This window comes from Microplitis mediator, chromosome 2, assembly GCF_029852145.1.
Source record: "Microplitis mediator isolate UGA2020A chromosome 2, iyMicMedi2.1, whole genome shotgun sequence".
NCBI classification, from domain to species: Eukaryota; Metazoa; Arthropoda; class Insecta; order Hymenoptera; family Braconidae; genus Microplitis; species Microplitis mediator.
In genome coordinates this window covers 168,190-188,469 of record NC_079970.1, presented here as the reverse complement: position 1 = coordinate 188,469, position 20,280 = coordinate 168,190, and the positions used below count along the sequence as shown (strand labels likewise).

Below are 20,280 nucleotides of genomic sequence, written 5' to 3'. Positions count from 1 at the left end.
GCCACCACCATCCCCATCAGCACAATTCACTGTTCTCACTATACCCACTATACCCGCTATTCCCTATTCACTATAACTATACACCACAAGTTATCGTCTCTTCTCTCTCTAAAAGAACCAGCGTTTACGCCCTCGTGATATAGTGGGGTGAGTGGGGTGTAAGGTGACGGCAGGAATAGGAAGGGATGTAGATCCGTGCAAGGGTGGTTATGCCGATCGAAAGCTCACTCCAGCAGTTGTAGCGCCGACTCGGCATGAAGTTGAGTAGTTAAAAGCACACTGTATAAAATAGTCGCACATTTCTATTTAATAACGTAGATTAAAATATATATTATAATAATAATAATTTAATTATACGTAATCCCAGCACTTACTATTAATTGTAACTCCAAAAAAAATAAGTAAATAAAAAAAGAAAAAAAAAAAGAAAAAAATCGTAAAATAAAAAAAAAAATTTTTTTAAAATATAGTAACAAAAATGTCACGACAACAAGCCGAATGGAAAAAAATCGTATTCGTATATATTTTACAATTATTTTCATGTAAGTTACTTATTGTCAATTATTAATGCAAAACTTTTTTTTTACTTAAGCTTAAAAATGCTTTGATTGTGCACCTCTTTTTGTTTATTTATATTTATTAAAATATATGTAACATATATATGATCTAGTCTATTATCCTTGATCCCCGGGGGATGGAGCAAATCTGCACTATCTATATGTTCTCTATTGGCTGTGCCTTTACTTTCCCGGCAGTTCTCAGCTTAAACTAAAATCCCTCTGAAAGAATGACCCGACCCTTGACAGTCCGTCTACTCGTGAATACTCGTAAATACAATGCTAATTCAAAGAGGAAAAAAACGCCGTAGCTCGTGGCTTACGGACCTCACGGGCCTCACGGGTCTTTTGCCCTTTTCTTTTCATTATTATTTTCCTTTATTTTTATAATTTTACTTTATTTCTGTTCCTTATTCCTAGTCACGATTATTATCATTTTTTTATTTTATTTATTTACATTCTGACGATAAACTTATAGAGTACCAAGAGACAATAGACGTTTAAGAGTCTGAAGGTGGAATAATCCGTAAAGTGATTCTCAACACACAATTGAATAATGAGGTCATGGATACATTTATCAAACGGATATCAAGACAATTGTGTTTTTATTTTTAAATTAAAATCCATCCAATCAATATCAGCTCACATGTTATTTAACTTTTCGTTATTTCGTTCGTTCGTTCGTTCGTTCGTTCGTTTTTTTAAATAAAACTATCACACGTAGGAATAAATATAAAGATTGATACAAGCTTTAAGTAATTATGTTTTAATAATTATGAGTATAATAACGTGATACGCATTTTCTAATCGATATCAAACTGGCTCCCAGCAACAAGGCTTTTTATAATTATCGTTTATATTAAGTAATTTTAAAAATATCTCAATCTCATGCCGTTAAACAAACACAATTTTTCATTTTTAATTTATACTCTAGTTTTTTTTTACTCACCTAAAGCTACAGTAACTATAACTACCCCTTTGCTTATACGCTTCTGAGTTTATATTTTTATTTAGTCAACATTTATTCTCCATTTGTTTTCTCTTTTCATTTTTTAAACTTTTATTTTTTCTTTGTACTTTTTATGCAGCAGTAGTTTATACCTTATACACAATAAAATAATACAAACTTTTATTTCAAATATTAAACATACTTAAATAAATTGAATCATAAGTACGAAACATAAATATCATAATAATAATAATAATAATAATAATACAAAGAGAATTAATAATTAAAATGTCAAATCCGTGTATAATTTTTAATATTTTAAAAGATTTTCCGTTAATTTAATTAAATTAAAAATTTGATTATGATGTGTTTTATCAACATATATATTAATAGATGCAACACCAGAAGTACGGCTTATTGCCCCGAATTACGTCAAGTACAACAGTACAGCGACATTGACATGTAATCATACTGTCACACCAGATGACCTTCATAAGGTTGAATTTTTAAAAGATAATAAAAAAATATTGGAATATATAAGAGATCGTAAAGATCATCCATTTAGAGAATCGCCGCCTCCCGGTTTAGAATTTGAGGTAATTTTTACTTAATTATTTATTGCCGAAAAAAATTAATCATTTATTTTTCACCGGTTTAATTGGTAATTATTTACTAAAACTTAATTTTTAAAGCATACGCTCGATGGCAAGACAATCAAATTAAAGGATGTACACTTTGATGCCTCTGGCTCATATTCCTGCTTGGTAAGCTCTACTTATCCAATTTATACTGAAAGCTCGGACGAAGTAAAGCTACAAGTTATAGGTAATTATAAATAATTCATTCATATTTTTTTATTACCTCCGCCCATTATCTACTGCTGACACTACTAACCGCCAAGTAACGTTATTTAAAATTAGTTTTATTATCGGTAAAGATTGGAGCCTTTATGACTTAATTTATATAGGATAGGAGGTACCCCCTAAATTTTACTAAAAAGCTTTAAATATAATTTTTTCTATTAATTTTGAGAAAAATAAATATCTGCTGTAATGCGAGATAAAAAAGACTTGCGGTAAATTATTATTTTATTGAGTGCTCTTTAGATAATGATACTGTTAAAAATAGTTTTACTCGAGTACTTAGAGGGCTGTTGAAATGTCGAGAGACAGACAATGATATAAATTATATCATTTGTCTTTGTGTCTTCCAGTACCTCAGTCGGATAATCCGCACATAACTTTCAAGAAGGCTGTTTACACAGTAGGAGAAGTCCTCGAGGCAAATTGTACCTCAGCTCCTGCGAATCCAGTTCCTCATTTGACATGGCTCATCAATGGATTAGAAGTATGTCATATATTTATTCATATTTTAATATCGCTGATATCCTGTAATTAATTTTTTAATTCATAATTAAGTAAATATGTTAATTTTCAATTAGCATATGTTAGTGTCATTGTTAACCGACAATTACATTTCAAATTTATTCATTATCAATGTTTTTTTTTTTCTACCGACCAGTAAAATAATTTATTCATTGAATTTGCATACAATATTTTTTTATCATTTTAAATAAATAATAAAAATTTTTATATAATAAATATTAAAATCAACATATCCAATGTAATTAATAGGTCAGACAAAATTTTATAATATATTAATATATTTTTAAAAATAATTATCTAGTAATATAAATTTATACGACAAAATCCAGGTTATTGAAACACGTGTTACAACTTTTCCATACCGTCAACATAAAAAACATTTAATGTCAGCAAGATCACAATTGTCTATTCAAGTTTCGGATTTACACGCCGGCAAAAATGGACGTCTAGAAATAAGTTGTCAAGCAACAATACCCAACTATTTAATTCATCAGAAAGATTACGCTGACATTAGAACAAAGACTGTAACAGGTAACAAAAATATAATATATATCAGTAAGCAAATATACATATATATTGTTTGTTAAGTATCAAGTACACAAATACAAGAATTGAAAAGTGAACGCGGATTATATCCGGATTGAAATAAAATTCATATCACTTTAAAATGACTCCGGTGAAAAGACAAACTCCCTATATATTAACTCCATATGCAGAGTGACTTTTTTTTTAAGCTCCAGAACTCCAAATGACAGAGTAAATTCCGTTTTAAATAAATTTCGCAATCACTTTGAGTTTACTACCGATTCTTTACTTAAAACAATATATGTAAATATAAAATAAAATGTTATACGGTGATAGCTTATTGCGCGGTAAATAACTATCGATTTTATTGACATTTATTATTTATAATTATTTATTTATTTATGCCTAGTGGAAATAACTCCTGGTCCCTCTCCAACACCTTCGTTGGCTGTTCTTCCACGTGGACTCACACCGATCGTTATTTTATGCGTATTGTGTGTGTTACACAAAATCTATATTTAATTATAATTATACTTAAATTATAAATAAAATGTCAATTGCTAAATAAAAAGAGTATACTATATTAAATAAATTGAAAAAACAATTTTAAAAATAAACCAGATGTAATATATATATAAAAAATTAAAAATATAACAGATGAAGAAATATTTAAAAAATTTGCGTTCAAATGTTTTAATAAAAAAAAATTTTTTTTTTTTTTATTTTAAAAATGAGTGTCCAGCTGTCAAATATTTGTTATGTTTTTATAATTATTAATTTTGTGAGTAGAATTGAATATTCATTGGCGGTCAATGGAGATGATGATAATAATGAAGAAGATAATCTGACAATTTCTAATAGAATTGTTGGAGGTCACCCAGAGCTTATTAATAAATTACCATTTATGGTAAGTTTGTTTCTTGTTGTTGTTGTTGTTGTTGGTGAATTGTTGGTTTGTATAATAAATAATTATCGGACAAGGTTAAATATTAAACTAGGTTTCAATGCAATGGCGACATGATTCTGAGCACTATTGCGGCGGTAGTTATATTAAACCTAGATTTGTGTTAACGGCAGCCCATTGTCTTTGTCTGAGGTACTTAAAATTTAAACAACAAACGTTAATTTATGTTTGTAGAGTTTAAGTTATGTTATTTTTTATTTGGTCGTTAGAATTTCTCGCGGCCGATGGACACCTTTCAACCCTTGGCTCTTTGTAGTTGTGGCTGGAAGTACAAATCTTAAGTACGCTCCCACATGGCAAATACAAAATATTTATAGACTGATACCGCATCAGCGGTTCAATTTTCGCACTATGATTCATGATGTTGGGCTAATACAGGTTTCATTTATTTATTTTTTCTTTTCTTTTCATCTTTAGTATTGTGAGAAAATTTTAAATAATTTTTATGCTTTATGCTTTGTTTTAGCTAGTTGAGCCTTTTCATTTAACGAGTTACGTTAATTTTATAAATCTTCCAAGCAGGAGAGAAAATCATGAGGAAAGTGAAATTTGTGCGACTACAGGATGGGGAGATACAAAAACTCTTCATTCGGTACTTTTATTATTATTATATATTTTTTTTTTTTAATTCTGACGAATTTTATGTCAGATCGGCTATTTTTCTATTAACCGCATTTTTTTTTTTTTTTTGCTAATTATCGGGTGACCGGAATTTATCTAGTACTTTAAAAAAAAAAAAAAATTTTTTTTCTCAATAAGCTCATAAAAAAATTAATTTGAGAAAAATTTTTGTCACGGAAAAAAATATTCCCCATTTTATCTGAAAAAAATTTAATAGCAACTAAAAATGTTTGTTATTTTATTTAAATCTTGCAAGCAAAAGGTTTAAGATTTGGCTTATTCAGGTTCAAAAGATTGAATTTATTTTCTTTTTGTTCTCTCTGTGAACAACTTTATGTCAAACCAAAGGATGTTTCATAATAATAATTATGTTATTGAATAGTTGCCCGGGCAAATATTGATGAAAATATTTTTTTAATAAATTAAAAATAACCAAACTAGTGTAATATTTTATCAGATAGATACTTTATAAAAAGTTTATTGAGAATATGGCCTTTATCTATAAGTAATCTAATTGGTTAATTTATTTAGTCTCTAATTGTAAGTAAATAAAATAAAATCCAGGCAATTGTATTGAGGAAAGTAGAAATACCATTAATGAATAATGAAGAGTGTGGAAAATATCTAGGAGGAGAAATACCTGATACACAGATGTGTGCAGGTAGAAAGGAGGGCGGTGTTGACGCTTGTCAAGTATGGGAAATTGTTGATATATCTATATAATATATCAAACCTATGAGATAATCAATAATAGAGATTGTCTTTTTGGTTGTTAGGGTGACAGCGGTGGCCCACTTATTTGCAATAAAACACAAGTGGGTATCGTATCTTGGGGATATGGTTGTGCTGAACGTCAGTCACCGGGAGTATATACACGAGTTGATCATTATTTACATTGGATCAATCGTGCTATAATGAGAAATCATTCATCGATTATTATTTTCAATCATTACCTTTTTCTCATTATTGCCATCCCCGTTATACTCAATTATTATTTTATATTATCATTAAATATTTAACACGAATAAAAACTGGATAAATTATACCTTAAATAACATGTAAAAAATTATATTCATAATTGTCCTTAATGAGTAAGATTCAAATAAATTATTAGATATATATATACATAAGCATGGAGATTTTGAAATGCACTGCAAAAATTTTTAAACTTTTTGTGCCATAAATATAATTTTTGACCCTTAAATAAATTTTGTAATTTATGTTTTTAAATTTAGCGGCAAAATTCGAGCAGTGTATTTCGGAAAGTACTCAGTGAATTTAATTAACATTAATTACAATTAATATAAGTAAGTACCTGTATAATAAATACGAGCTTGTAGCTTACGAAAGTTATTTTTAAACTAAAAATCTACTTGCGCGCTGCCACACGGTTTGAAATTAAATTAAAACTACACGAACAACACACACATTCACAGACATGATCAGAGAACGGAGAACACCACGAAGGCTAGATATCTAGCCTTCGTGTTGTTATGGATGACAAGTATAATTTTTTAAATAACTCGGGAATTAGGTAATTTGAATATACTTGTAATTAAAAGTCATACATTTTTTATGTATTATTTTGAATTAATTAAATGTACAAGTATTAATTTCAATAATTTATCTTTATAATAAGTTTCATACATTTGAAAAATTATTTTTGCCGCCAATAATTTGAATTTTGTAAACTGATAACTAAAAATTTGTTCGTACCGACGATAAGTAATGACGACAACTTAAAGGACAACAATTTTGTTTTTTTTTTTTATTTTTGTCAAGCTCCTCTGCGCATCAGAATACATACTAGTATTAGTTTAGAATTGTAAGGCTAGTTCGGGTAAGTTAATTTATTGCTAAGGCATTCATTAAATTAATTCTAAGAAGTCAGAGTTTCATTCAGAGCTAGCGGGGCAAACTTTGACCCACGAACTGCACCCTTCCACCAGTAAGTGCAGGAAAACGGACCCCAACGTTGCAACGATTGTCGTATGAATAAAAAATAATTATTCATACGATAATTTAAATAAATATAAATTGTCGTAGAAATAATTATTTTTTATTCATCTGATTGTCGTGTGATTATCAACAGCCTTAAAAATATATGTCCACATATATTTGTTGGTATATAATGTATAAAAAAAGCCAGGGATTAGAGAGGATTGATTTAGTTTTTTTATCTCAGTAAAAATGGCGTGATCTAAGTCACGGTGACAGCAACAATTTCTAGTATTATGAATAAATTAATTTATATAATTATTTTAAATTAACAATTGCTTTTAAAATGCATCAAGTAAAGCATCGAATATGGCACGTACTAATTATTTATAATAATTAAGTAAATTTGAATTATTTATTTTTAAAAATTTTAATTTAAATCTTAACCTACAAGACAGCTGATTATTTGACAATAAATAGTGGAAATTAACTTAAAAAATGACATATATTTTTAGATGACAGTAGAGTTGACAGACGTCTGACAATTTTTTAAATTTTAAATTAATAAAATAAAATTTTTTTAACAAAAAAATTTAAAAATTGACTTTTAGAAAATTCAAAAATTAGTACATGCATTTTTTTTTTTAAATTGTCTTATGTCTGTTATATTTATACTCATTTTTAGATGACAGTAAAGTTGGCGGACGTCTGACAATTTTTTAAATTTTAAAATAAAATTTTTTTAACAAAAAAATTTAAAAACTGACTTAGAAAATCCTAAAATCAGAACATGAATTATTTTTTGTTTTATCAATTTAGTAGTTTAATTTTTTTGTATGTCATTTAAAAATTATCTTATGTCTGGTACATTTACACTCATTATTTTTAGTATGGTGTCAGATTTTTTTTACCCCAACATGGGAGGAGTAGAGGAGCATATATTTAATTTATCACAATGTTTACTTGGTCGTGGACACAAAGTTGTGGTGATGACACATTCCTATGGAGATCGAGTGGGTATTCGCTACATGACAAATGGTCTAAAGGTATTTTAAATTATTTAATTACTCATTCTCATGAACAATTAATTACTCAATTAATTAATTTTTTAGGCCTACTATTTGCCAATAAAAGTATTTTATAATCAGTGCGTTCTTCCAACAATGATATGCTCACTTCCGTTGATAAGATATATATTTATTAGAGAAAAAATTGAAATAATTCACGGGCATTCGGCATTTTCAGCTCTAGCACATGAAGGAATGCTGATTGGAAGACTTCTGGGTTTAAAAGTATGACAGTTTAATTGATAAAATTATTCATTTATTTATCTAATTAATTATGTATTTTGCAGACAGTATTTACGGACCATTCCCTGTTTGGTTTCGCTGATACATCAGCGGTCTTGACGAATAAATGCCTTCAGATATCATTAGCAGACTGCAATCATTGCATCTGCGTATCGCATACTGGGAAAGAGAACACTGTGCTACGTGCCAAAGTTCACAAAGACCGGGTGTCAGTGATTCCTAACGCCGTGGACACGGCATTGTTCACTCCAGACATCAGCAAGAGGAAAAGTAACTGCAGTATGTAACAATTATCACAAATAAAGGTATCAGATATCAGTAAATTTAAAAAATCTTATGGATTTTCTTTTTTCAGTCACAATTGTCGTGGTGTCTCGGCTGGTTTATCGCAAAGGTGTCGATTTATTAGCGCAGATAATTCCCAAGATATGCTCGCGGCATCAAGACGTTCAGTTTTTAATAGGCGGCGATGGTCCTAAGCGCTGGCTTATTGAAGAGATAAGAGAACGCAATTTACTCCAGCATCGAATTACTTTGCTAGGAAGTCTAGAACACTCCCAAGTGCGTCACGTTTTAAATAAAGGTCACATTTTTTTAAACACTAGTCTTACGGAGGCCTATTGTATGGCCATTGTTGAGGCTGCTTCTTGCGGGCAAGTACTTTCTGAATGTTTAAATAAAATTTTCTATTTATTCATTCATTCATTTATTTAATAAATAATTTAAATTGCAGGTTGCAAGTCGTATCAACCGAAGTCGGGGGCATACCGTAAGTGTTACCGCCAGAATTAATTTATCTAGTCGAGCCAAAGGTAGACGCTCTTGTAGAAGCTCTCGAGCAAGCGATAGCTGACTACAAAAGCGGAAATATTATCTGTCCTTATCAAGTCCATGATAAAATAGTATCTATTTATAATTGGTTCAATATTACCAAGAGAACGGAGATTATTTACGACTCAGTTCATCGGGAAGGTAAGAAGACCATCGGCGAACAATTAGCTAATTATTTATCAAGTGGAGTCTTACCGTATTTGCTTATGGTCTCGCTATGCTACATCGTACTGCAAATATTGGAATACTTTGTGCCGAGGAAGGTAAACATGATTATTAATTTTTTTAATTATCCCTCGTATTTAATTAATAATTTACACTAATTATTTATTTTCATTTCAGTACATTGATGTAGAAAATGATTACAATCAACCTGAGCAAAATTCAAAAAGTAAGAAGAACAGAAATACTTGATGATTACTAATGTATTTTATAGTGAAAAATTATAGATAATTGTACATTATTAATTATTAATTACTAGTAAATAATTCGCGGATCGATGAATAATTTATAATCATGCGTCTTAATTCATAATTTAATTGTAAATTTTTTTAATCACGAAAATCAATTGTATAAATAATATTGGCGCCATTGATTAATTAATTAATTTACAAAAAATATATGAGAAAACCGAAATAAAATATAGACTAATTAATAGATATGTAAAGAAGTAAGACTTTGTAATAGTATATTAACATACGATGAATTTTATACGTAAAAGTAAGACAATACTTTTATTTATTAAAAGATTTATCTAATTGACGTAGTAAAATAAATATATTATTTATTTTTAATGCATAATCATTGTTTGTATTTAAAAAAAAAGAAAAAGTATTACGAGTATTATCAATTGTTAATCAAATACTGATCGTATTTTATTTACAGACTAAATAAATAAAAAAAATATATATAAATGTATACATATATTGGATTAATTTAATTTAAATACAATTACTCAAATATACACTTCTTAGATATATTAAATTGAAATTTAGATCGTAAGTTAATTAGTGTAAAGTAAATGAAAGTTTTTACTAATGGTTTTGAGCAGTGAAAAAATCCATACAGAAGTTGAGAACAAAAAAAATTTTATTTATTGATGCAAAAATAATCTACTCTACTGAATTCCATCATGTCTACCTGTAAAATTATAAAATTTGTTATATATATTTAAATTTATAGTTTTGATTGAGTAAAAAAGTACCCGAGTCAAAAAACAAATTCGGATTTTCGTCTCAAAGTTCTCAATCAAGTTTTTGAGGATCAATTTAGAATTTTAAGATTGACAACAGTACAGAAAGTTTTCCTAGTTTAGACCTCAAAGTAGTAGTTACGACCCATTTTACCATTTTGAGGACTAAATTGTGATAACATAGTCTGGATTAGAGTCTCAAAATACTCAAAACATACAGGAATAATTTTATCCGCATTTAAACTTCAAGTCTCATTCGACGTATTCTCTCCCCTCCCTTTTTCTATCTAAAATTTTTCAAAGTCCGAAGTATAACTTTTCCTTCGTTGAGGATTTTGAGCTCTTACTTATAATTCAAAATCGATAAATTATTCGCATTTAGACCTTATAGTTCTCATTGAGGATTTTGAGAACTAGAGTTACTTCCTGGGCGGTAAATAAACCATCAAAGGAATTGAGGCTTTTAAGGACTAAACTAGAGTTTGTGTTTTGACTGAGATATAATTCAGATATTACTGGCGGTTTTATAGTAAATTAAGTGTATCTTATACTGTTTAAAAAAAAGTATGGAAAAAAAATTTGTATCGCTAAGCTAGTGCTAGTATTCAATCAAAGTAATAAAATAAATTACTTGTAGGGTAAGAGCACCAGTACCCAGCCCCTAACCAGCAGTCAGCCGGTCATATACTTTAACATTGGTTCAAAATATATATAGATATAATTTAACATCAAGTTGCTGGGTACTGGTGCTCTTACCCTATCATTAAAATTTCCAGATTATAATAAAAAAATTCAGACGGGATTATTAGGTAAAATAAATGATTTAAATACAAGTCGACTTTCATATATTTTTACATTTATTCTTTCAGTTTAATGAAATATTACAAAGTTTATACTTTACATCGATTAAAGACTGAAATTAAAACTTTTTGAGCATATTAAATAGAAATTTAGATTATAAATCGGAAGTAAGTAAATCCAACTTTTTATTGAAAGTTTTAACAAAAGTGGAAAAATGCAAACTCAAAAGTTAAGCACAAAAAAACAAATTTGTTTGGAAAGTATTAAATTTTATGAAGAAAAATCTTACTGCGATGAATAAATGGATTGCTATCTAGTGATGCAAAGACAATCTACTCTGCAATAAACTTAATTCCTTCGGTATGCCTAAAAAAAAAAAAAAAAAAGTGATTTAATTATTGAAATTAAAAATTTCGAATATTTTAAAAAAATATAAATTACAGTATTATTAAAGAAAAAAAAGTATACCATTTTCTGAATAACGTTGATAGGCCTTTTTTTCTTCAGCGTGTATTTTTTGTAAACCATCGGCGATCTGGAACAATGATTTGGCACCACACTTAGCAGCCAACGATTTAATTTCTTCAGAATTTTCGACGGTACAATAGTAGCTGGCGAGGGATTCTTCACACAGATTTTTCATTCTTATTAATTCATAGTTCGAAGCAGCTTCTAGCAAACCTACTGCATGATCATCCAAGTCCTCAACATTCCCAGTGTACATAAATTCTAAAACTCTTTTAAATATCTCTGGCTCTATATCCGTAAGAGCTACTTTGTTATCATTGCCATCAGACATGTGTTGATGATGATCAACCATTTTATATAATTTAGGACACCGTGCTTCCAATACTCTTTTATGGACTGGAAATGCAACACCCTGCACATAAATCATAACATCACGGTCATCTTGAACTTTATATAACTCCGAGAAATCACCTGATGAATTGGGATCATGATCATAGATATTAATCATATACTCGTCAGGAAATATAGGATCATCATTTAAGTAAGTTATGAGTTCGATGTACAGTGTCATCGTATCATTTGGAAGTAGTTTATCAATTGTGTTCGGTAAGTAAGGTAAACAGCATGTACATACTCTAGGAAAATAAGAAACCGGAGAATTATCAAATTTCCGGTTCTTTCGTCCAAGATAATACTTATTTTTGTCGGCATCGATCAGATAAAAATTACAGGTGACATGATTCTTAGGTTCCAATTTTTTAACAGCGTCGAAATCTATGAAGAATCCACACTGCAATTCATTACTACAAAATTGCAATGTGACGCACCAGTCAACGACATGACCTTGAAATTCTGTAGAGAAGTAGTGAGTCTTCTGAACAGGAAAATTTGGACGATAGGTCTCGTCCGGATTTACTTTTGAGAATGCTTCACTCATATTTTCAACTTTCCATGTACGATATTCTTTATGAACGTTTTGTTCGATTTTTTTTAAAGGCATTTTAAAACTCGACACTTTTTATACTAACACAATTTTTCCTTAATTATTTTTTTCAAAGAAACACGAGGTCGAACGTCGAAGAAGAGCTAGATGATTAGTTTTACTGCGTATCAACGATAAGACTTGTAGCTTACGAAAGTTATTTTTAAACTAAAAATCTACTTGCGCGCTGCCACACGGTTTGAAATTAAATTAAAACTACACGAACAACACACACATGCACACTGCACAGACATGATCAGAGAACGGAGAACACATTGAACACGTGTTGTTTTTTGTTGTAAATAATTAAAAAGTTTATAATTATTAGCTTAATTAATTAATAAAATTAAGTAGTTTAATTATTTTACGAAAATAACAATGGATTTTAAAAATGACTTTGATATTTTTGTTGGCGGCAAATCTGGTGTATTTAAAGGTTAGTATATAAATAAATATTTTATGATTCATTTTTTATTATGGATTATTTAATTTTTAGGAGTAAAAATTGATAAGAAACAATGTATAGCTAAAAATATACAAAATTTAATATCAATTACAAAAGATCATCAAGTAACGACAATGTCTTGGGGTGATGATGATGAAAAAGATGTTCTTGTAGGATGTGGATCAACTGAAAATCGAAGGTAATTTTTAATTATTTATAAATCTTATTATTTATTTATTTTTTTATTTTTTTAATTTTAGTGTAAAAGTCTACGATTCTCAACATTCAGCATTTTCGACTTCATTTTCATGCAACACTGGCCCAGGAAAAATTCGCGGGATCTCACGTTACAATGAGTAGGTTTTTAAAAATTTTAATATTACAAATATATATATATATATATATAATATAAATAATTATGATTAATTAACATTTTAGTTGTATAATAACTGCAGTAGAATCTGGAGACATAAATTTATGGAAACAAGGGGAAAGTATTAGAGTTATAAAAACAAGTACAGATTTACATGCAATGAAACACTCAAAGTCAAATATAAATATAATAGCCACTGGAGGTAAAGAACATCCTTTGCAATTATTTGATTTAGAACATGACAAAGTTACATTTAAAGAAAAAAATGTTCGTCATGATTGGCTAGAGATGCGTGTTCCTGTTTGGGTTTCTGATATTGCATTTTTACCAAATTCGTCTAAAATTGCCGTTTGCAGTCGTTATGGATACGTAAGTTTATTTTTATTATTTTTAATCTCGTGCTCTAGCAAGATTAGAAATTTTTTTTTCTACCAACAATAATTTTCATACTAAAATAAAATATCTATATATTTTTGTAACAGGTACGAGTGTATGATCCTCTTGTACAAAAAAGACCGGTTTTAAATGTCCAAGTAAAAGATGAAGCATTAACAACTCTAGCAATCGCACCTAAAGAAAAGTAAAAAAAAAAAAAAAATTAATTAAGTTTGAGACTTTAAATTATTTTTATTTTAAAATTAATTATTTATTTTTAGTCATGTCGTGGTAGGTTCTGGAAAAGGAATAATGAATTTGGTGGACTTACGGAACCCTGGAAAAATATTAAATACTTACAAAGGTTTCGTTGGAGGTATCACTGCTATTTCATGTCCCACAAATAATCCGTACATTGTAAGTGTTGGATTAGACAGATATTTACGTGTCCATGATTTAAATACTAAAGAATTATTGCAAAAGGTAAATTTAAAAAAATATAAATAATAATAATCTATGATTTTAAAAATTAATTATTATTAAATTTTTGTTAGGTTTATTTAACTTCAAGATTAAGTAGTATGGTACTGAGATCTGAATTTATATTAAATGATGTTTCGGCAAATGAAGAAAATAAAGAAAAACTAAATGATGAAAAAATTAAAATAATTAATGTGGACCATGATGACATAAAAAGTGACCAAGAGTACGATGACATATTTAACAAAATGCCAGTAATTGGTAATGATGAAAATTTTAATGAAAATACAATGACAGGCAAAAGGAAAATTTTTACATTAAAATCAAAATTAAGTTCAAATAAAAACGACAATTGTAATTACAAAAAAATTAAAAAAATAAAATGAATATTTAAAAAAATTTTATTAAGTTAATTTAATGAGACTAAAATTTAAGATAATTATTAAATTTCATTTTTTAAAAAAATTTTTTTTTCAAGTGCTTTATTCGTTGATCATTTAAATTTAAGGATGTTCCCTATTGATAAAAAATTAATTTTTCAATATACGCCATCAACATCACGGTACTTAATTAACCATTACTTATTTTGATGATGCATAAAACAAATCAATGATAAAAAAAAAAAACATTTTTACCAAGTAAATGTTGTTGCATTAGTTAAATTACTATTATTTAATACTGAATACTAGTGATTAATTAATTTTTTATTAGTTGTTAAATTTGAAAAGGCACGCGACGGAAAAAAAATTATTTGCACTAATATATCAATTCATTTTAATTTAATTCATTTTTCATTATCAAAATATTCTACAATACGCGTTAACACACCTGGATTGCGCTGGGAACAACCTTATACTTTAATATATATATAGATTTTTTTTTTATTGCGTAGTACAACGCTGGAGATGGCAAGATTTAATGTTTTTTTATACATTTACAATTAATCATGATTACGCTCTTAACTTTTTAGTTATATGATTACTTTTTTTTTATACAACATATTACAATCTACATATTTAAAGACATTTAAGTTTATATAAATAGATGTTTTTTTAAAATTAATTAATAAAAACGAGGCTTGACTAGCCAAAGCGATAATTTATTTTAAATCCACTAAGTACTAGAATTTCTATTCATAATTTATTTTTTTTTTTTAACTAATAGTTATTAAAAATAGGCCTTTTATTTTTATTTTAACACATTTATCAATAATTATAATTACAATAATATTTTTAAGCCTGTATATTATAACAATTAAATAATTTAATCAAAAGAAAATGCCAATCTCCCGTTGTAAGCATCATCATGATCTACAATTCTACAAGTCATGATTTTTATTATTATTATTATTAATATTTTATTTTTTATTTAAACAGGGCCGAGCTCAATGCATTTTTTTTTTTTTTAAATTAGTAATTCAAAAATTAATGACTTGCCATTAATAAACGTCTTATCAATTGTTACTAAACAATCTACAACTACGACACTCAATTATTAATTATTTATTTATTTATTTATTATTTATATACATAAGAAATTATCATTAATGATTTATAGTCATTAATTAATTAAATATTAAATGGCATTTTTAATCGACTGAATAGTGAATTTTTTTTTCTTTTTTCTTTTTTTTTTTTTTTACTAATCTATCACATGTCAATTTTCTTGATCTCACATTCATATTTTTTCATCATTCTCTTTACACTTAATTTTTTTATTTTATGCATTATGCGAAAAAAATCACTTATCAACCGCTTACTTTTTTTCTTTTTTTTTTTTTTTTTTTTTTTTATTAAATTTATTAATTGTTAAAAAAATCAGTTATTCGTAATTTAAAATTACTTTACTTAATTAAATTTAATCTAAAATTTGTAAAAAATAAATTTCATTGATTTAGTAATTAAGTGGGTTGATAAAATGATTTTTATAAATTGATGCAATTTGAAAACGTTTTTTTTTTTTACAAAGAATATTATTATTTTATTTATGCAGTATCACGTGTCACAACAATTATCGCTCGTACCTCTTAAGAAAATGAAGCTTGTTTTTATTATTTTCATTTAATTATAATTTATAATTAAGTATGAACATATGAGGCAGCGATTATAATCAGTTCGTTTATATCTGAGAGTATGATGTGTATTTTTATTAAGTTATTATTTCATTCAAAATATATATATGTATAAATTACTCCGCACAAACACTAATTCGAATATCAGTGACACTCATTAATATTTTTAAAAACGCAAGTAAAAAAATTATTATTTTTATTTTATTTAAAAGACAATTACAATTAAGTTTTTTCTTTAGAAAAAAAAAAAACTTGATTTATTCACCACTGGACACCGCAACTTCACGACGTGACGATTCTTGTGGCTGTTCAACAATCGCCGACTGAGACTCTGAAATTTCCAATTAAAAATTTAATTGTTGTTAAAAATAATAGACAAATAAGTTGTGATATGGTCATAAAGTTTATTACCATCAATAGGTTCTGTTTCAGTATGAGCCTCGACAGCTGTTTCTATTTCTATGACATCATCTTCATCAGCAGTAAGATTATTATCATAATCGGCAACGTCAACGGCAACGGCTGTTGTTTCTGATTGTAATGAACTTGAAGCCATTGAGTCTTGCGCTCGCAATGAGATTGAAATATCTTTGGTATTGGTACCACCGTCCTCACCTAATTTTATTTTTATTTATTATATATATATAAATAATTTATTAGTTATAAGCAATAACTCACCACATGGCCTTAGAACGAGATATAATAATATATCAGACAATGAAATTATACCAATAACTTTTTCATTTTCATCTGTCACTACTAGCCTGTGGACCTTAAAATTAAATTATTAAATACAATAATCTTATTTTTTAAAAAATTAATTTATAAAAAAATAAAACTTACTTCAGCTTTAACTATTTTTTCCATAACTATGTATAAAGTATCATCTAATTTACATTTATGAACTCCTTCAAACCAATCACTTCGATGCTGAGTTGCTTCTTTTAAAGAAACATCCAAATTATCGTAAGTTTTCATAGCAGCTAAATTCTGAATTTAAATAAAAATTATTTAATTAATTAGTTTAATAATGATGATAATAATAATTATTATTACTTACAATTACATCGAATTTAGAATAAATATTAACGAGTTTTCCTTCAGAATCAAGAATAGGTAAGGCCGAAACTCGCCTTTCGACAAATTTTTTAAGAGCTAAAATTATGCTAGTTTCTTCGGTTGCTGTTTCTATATTATCATAAGTCCCTATTCTTAATTCTTCAATAGTTTTATCTACATATGAAGGTCTAGGTAGCTCTTGAATCTGTAATTCAAATAAATAATTTTCATTATTGCATTACTAGTTTACTTTATCAACCAAACTCATTATTATTATTATTATTATAAAACGAGTATTGTGGACATTATAACAGTAAATTAATCTTTAACTTGAGGTACTTTGAGTTGAGAGTACGACAAAGTTACCAGAGTTACGTCGTCAGTCAACAGCAATTTATAATACCAATAGTTTTAATATAATTTAAGGATAAGGATTATCTAGATGTTTAATATTAATGTACTTACATAGAGGAATAAAAATTTAAGTATCCTCTTGTGTGTTAATATATAAAGGACATTGTCAGTATCCGGGTCTATCACAGGCAATCGGTGGATTCTATTTTGAATCAATGATTTAATGGCATCGTACATAGAAGCATCAGGTCCAATTGTTACCAATGGATGAATTTCTTTATGTAAAACATCTAAACAAATAATTATTATTATTATTATAAATAATAAAAGTTTTATAAATGTTTAATGATAAATTTAAAATGAATTACCTCTCCAAGTATTAAGTTCATGTTCTTCCAATTGGTACATTGTAACCGTAGGACTAGTATAATACTTTTGAAGAATTTTAATAAAATCAGTTATTGTCAGCATTCCAACAAATTGTTGTTTAGCACTGTCCCACAATGGCGCAGCTCTAACACCTTTTTTAAAAAAAAATAATTATTATTTTTATTGTTAGAATACAAGAAAACAAAACAAACAAATATATATTTACCATTGTAAACAAGAGCAAAGAATGCTTTTTTAACAGCAAGTTTAGTGTCAAATATAACCAATTTTGCACTCGTAGGTATGAGATCATAACATTTGTGAAATTTAAAAAACTTTACGTATATCTGCGTTTCATCTTTCTCTGCAAGTCCAAATAATTCACAATATAATAATGCTTTTTTATTTCTTTTCATCATTATTATTATTATTAATGTCACACAACAATTTAAATTTAAAAATTATTAATTAATCAATCAATTTCAACAAGACATCACATCAGCTACTGCGTCAATAGTAACTAAAATAATTATATATTGTTAGCAAGTTAAATCTCAATTATTTCTCCTCCCGCAAATAATATTATTACAAAAAAAAAAAAAAAAAAAAAAAAATTCCATGAATCAGTTAACAAGCAGCCTTGAATAACTTGTTGGAAAAATACATAAAACTTATAAGTCAATTAACTAATTAATTAACAGTTTTCACTTTGTATCATTCTCGGAGTTTTTTGAAAAAAATTAACTAAGAATCCCTGCAGAATTCAATTAATTATATTTAAAATAAGTAAACAGCTTGTAAAATTATCAATTCAGTATTATACTACAAACAGATAGACAGTTAACTGTCTGAAATTATGCCAGAGAGTTAACTGATCGAATATAACGTTATCGGTGATATTATTTTGTGAATTTAATTCAAATTTATATAATATTTTAGTCTAGTGGTTTCATATTTATTGAGATAAGTATGAAGAAATAATTAAGAGTCAATGGATGCTATCGCGGACTTAACGCTTACTACTTTTACATTATATTATATATTTTTCGAGATAAATAGTATACTAGTCAGTGGTAAAATCAAGAGAATACTAGCGCAGCACAGATGGATAATGCCCTCTCAGAAATGGTAAGCGCGAGCACGCCATATAAAGAGAAAGGAAAGTCGGGGGAAATCCTTTTATTTACTTGCATTAATAATATTTATTTTTAAAAAATAATAATAATAATAATCTGTCACCTTATATACTGCAGTGACTTTAATTACTTATACTTCGAAGTACTGATGCTATTAATTATACATTATTATTCAATCTCAGTCAAAAATAATTCATATTTATAAATTAATGAGGTGACTTTGATATTTATACTAGAATATTTATAAGTTTTAAATTAAAATCATTTAGCGCAAAATTAATCACTTTAATGAAGAGAGAAAAGTGAGTAAAAAAAATGGTTGTAAACATTTGTTGGAAAATGGCCGACAGTATATTTTTGTCCAAGATTATTTTTTTTTTAATTCTGCAATCTAAAATAATCCTTGGACATCTGATTAGAAATAATAATTTTTTTTAAGTAATCAGGGCTCAGTTGGACTTAAATTTAGGATTAGTTCAAACTGCTAGAGAAATTTTTTTTTAAAACTCTCTCTGTGAGATATAAAGATTGAGTTATTATTATCCAAGTAAAAAATTTTGACCCCACCTCAAACATTTTTCCAGAGACCCTTTCATTTTTTAAGAATTCGTTCATTCGGACTATGAAAATTAATATTATAAATTTATTAACCTAGTATTTTTAAATAAGCACGTAATTTATATAAAGAGAAAATTAAAATAAATCTTTCTATTCATTTTTAGAAAAAAATAATAATTTAGTGTAGAGGAATAAAGAAAATGTCAATGAGAAAAATTAATGTACAATAAAAATGTAAGAAAAAAAAAAATTAGACATTCATGGCATTAAATGTTTGTAAAAATGTACGCTCATACCTTGACAAATAATCTGAGCAAATTCAGGTTCAAGGGGTGGATTTTCAACAGGAAATTCTTTGATAAGATGTTTCGCATAAATAGGATTATCATCAAATTGATTACGCCCCGAGTGAATTTGAACGTCGATCAATGATCGAATACATTCAGCGTTTGAAAAATAATACAATGTTAGCATTTTTAATCAACATCTCTCAACATACATTGTGCAAATAATTTTTTTCTATATAAAGATTTATCA

General features: G+C 27.4%; 5 protein-coding genes, 1 long non-coding RNA gene and 1 pseudogene across 10 annotated transcripts in view; 4 read left to right on the top strand and 3 right to left on the bottom strand.

Annotated features, from left to right (window-relative positions):
• The first annotated feature begins 212 nt into the window (after positions 1-212).
• LOC130663415 (uncharacterized) lies at positions 213-4,020 on the top strand. Its single transcript, XM_057462623.1, has 6 exons — positions 213-542; positions 1,900-2,102; positions 2,199-2,331; positions 2,720-2,853; positions 3,221-3,422; positions 3,826-4,020. Exons 1-6 carry the CDS (start codon positions 479-481, stop codon positions 3,936-3,938), a joined length of 849 nt encoding a protein of 282 aa, XP_057318606.1. The 5' UTR covers positions 213-478; the 3' UTR covers positions 3,939-4,020.
• Positions 1,234-6,481, bottom strand: LOC130663416 (uncharacterized). The gene is made up of 2 exons (XR_008989191.1): positions 6,317-6,481; positions 1,234-2,894 (listed from the first exon to the last, which is right to left on the bottom strand). It is a non-coding gene; the product is annotated as an uncharacterized LOC130663416 (long non-coding RNA).
• Positions 4,046-6,091, top strand: LOC130663414 (trypsin-like). 3 transcript variants are annotated; one of them, XM_057462620.1, is made up of 6 exons: positions 4,052-4,323; positions 4,415-4,512; positions 4,590-4,758; positions 4,847-4,972; positions 5,566-5,694; positions 5,778-6,091. In XM_057462620.1, exons 1-6 carry the CDS (start codon positions 4,147-4,149, stop codon positions 6,018-6,020), a joined length of 942 nt encoding a protein of 313 aa, XP_057318603.1. In that variant the 5' UTR covers positions 4,052-4,146; the 3' UTR covers positions 6,021-6,091. The 3 variants fall into 3 exon arrangements, with proteins under 3 accessions (XP_057318604.1, XP_057318603.1, XP_057318605.1); XM_057462622.1 differs by having other exon boundaries at positions 4,222-4,323; positions 4,398-4,512; XM_057462621.1 differs by lacking the exon at positions 5,566-5,694 and having other exon boundaries at positions 4,046-4,323.
• Positions 6,482-6,863: 382 nt separating the features above from the next.
• On the top strand, positions 6,864-9,870 carry LOC130663691 (phosphatidylinositol N-acetylglucosaminyltransferase subunit A-like; annotated as a pseudogene).
• Positions 9,871-11,329: 1,459 nt separating this feature from the next.
• On the bottom strand, positions 11,330-12,678 carry LOC130663960 (speckle-type POZ protein-like). The gene is made up of 2 exons (XM_057463554.1): positions 11,542-12,678; positions 11,330-11,439 (listed from the first exon to the last, which is right to left on the bottom strand). Exons 1-2 carry the CDS (start codon positions 12,539-12,541, stop codon positions 11,387-11,389), a joined length of 1,053 nt encoding a protein of 350 aa, XP_057319537.1. The 5' UTR covers positions 12,542-12,678; the 3' UTR covers positions 11,330-11,386.
• A 67-nt stretch (positions 12,679-12,745) lies between these two features.
• Positions 12,746-14,597, top strand: LOC130663959 (WD repeat-containing protein 74). The gene is made up of 7 exons (XM_057463553.1): positions 12,746-12,959; positions 13,020-13,167; positions 13,229-13,324; positions 13,407-13,710; positions 13,824-13,921; positions 13,998-14,199; positions 14,271-14,597. Exons 1-7 carry the CDS (start codon positions 12,902-12,904, stop codon positions 14,580-14,582), a joined length of 1,218 nt encoding a protein of 405 aa, XP_057319536.1. The 5' UTR covers positions 12,746-12,901; the 3' UTR covers positions 14,583-14,597.
• Positions 14,598-14,958: 361 nt separating this feature from the next.
• Positions 14,959-20,280, bottom strand: part of LOC130663957 (dentin sialophosphoprotein) — a 44,146-nt gene continuing 38,824 nt past the window's right edge. For all 3 annotated transcript variants that reach the window (XM_057463550.1, XM_057463551.1, XM_057463552.1), the window contains 8 exons: positions 18,276-18,413; positions 18,049-18,201; positions 17,792-17,970; positions 17,328-17,531; positions 17,111-17,257; positions 16,946-17,039; positions 16,679-16,882; positions 14,959-16,598 (listed from right to left, as the gene is read on the bottom strand). In XM_057463550.1, the coding sequence (XP_057319533.1) occupies positions 16,525-16,598; positions 16,679-16,882; positions 16,946-17,039; positions 17,111-17,257; positions 17,328-17,531; positions 17,792-17,970; positions 18,049-18,201; positions 18,276-18,413 (1,193 nt within the window). In that variant the 3' untranslated portion in view covers positions 14,959-16,524. The remainder of the gene's footprint in view (positions 16,599-16,678; positions 16,883-16,945; positions 17,040-17,110; positions 17,258-17,327; positions 17,532-17,791; positions 17,971-18,048; positions 18,202-18,275; positions 18,414-20,280) is intronic.

Bases quoted from the DNA above. Each gene is read 5' to 3' on its own strand.
- LOC130663415 (XM_057462623.1), top strand. From the start codon at position 479: ATGTCACGACAACAAGCCGAATGGAAAAAAATCGTATTCGTATATATT. The intron at 2,854-3,220 runs GTATGTCATATA...GACAAAATCCAG, and splicing joins GGCTCATCAATGGATTAGAA to GTTATTGAAACACGTGTTAC. The intron at 3,423-3,825 runs GTAACAAAAATA...ATTTATGCCTAG, and splicing joins TAGAACAAAGACTGTAACAG to TGGAAATAACTCCTGGTCCC.
- LOC130663414 (XM_057462620.1), top strand. From the start codon at position 4,147: ATGAGTGTCCAGCTGTCAAATATTTGTTATGTTTTTATAATTATTAAT. The intron at 4,513-4,589 runs GTACTTAAAATT...TTTGGTCGTTAG, and splicing joins GCCCATTGTCTTTGTCTGAG to AATTTCTCGCGGCCGATGGA. The intron at 4,759-4,846 runs GTTTCATTTATT...GCTTTGTTTTAG, and splicing joins ATGATGTTGGGCTAATACAG to CTAGTTGAGCCTTTTCATTT.
- LOC130663960 (XM_057463554.1), bottom strand. From the start codon at position 12,541: ATGCCTTTAAAAAAAATCGAACAAAACGTTCATAAAGAATATCGTACA. The intron at 11,440-11,541 runs GTATACTTTTTT...TTTTTTTTTTAG, and splicing joins TCAACGTTATTCAGAAAATG to GCATACCGAAGGAATTAAGT.
- LOC130663959 (XM_057463553.1), top strand. From the start codon at position 12,902: ATGGATTTTAAAAATGACTTTGATATTTTTGTTGGCGGCAAATCTGGT. The intron at 13,325-13,406 runs GTAGGTTTTTAA...TTAACATTTTAG, and splicing joins GGGATCTCACGTTACAATGA to TTGTATAATAACTGCAGTAG. The intron at 14,200-14,270 runs GTAAATTTAAAA...AATTTTTGTTAG, and splicing joins CTAAAGAATTATTGCAAAAG to GTTTATTTAACTTCAAGATT.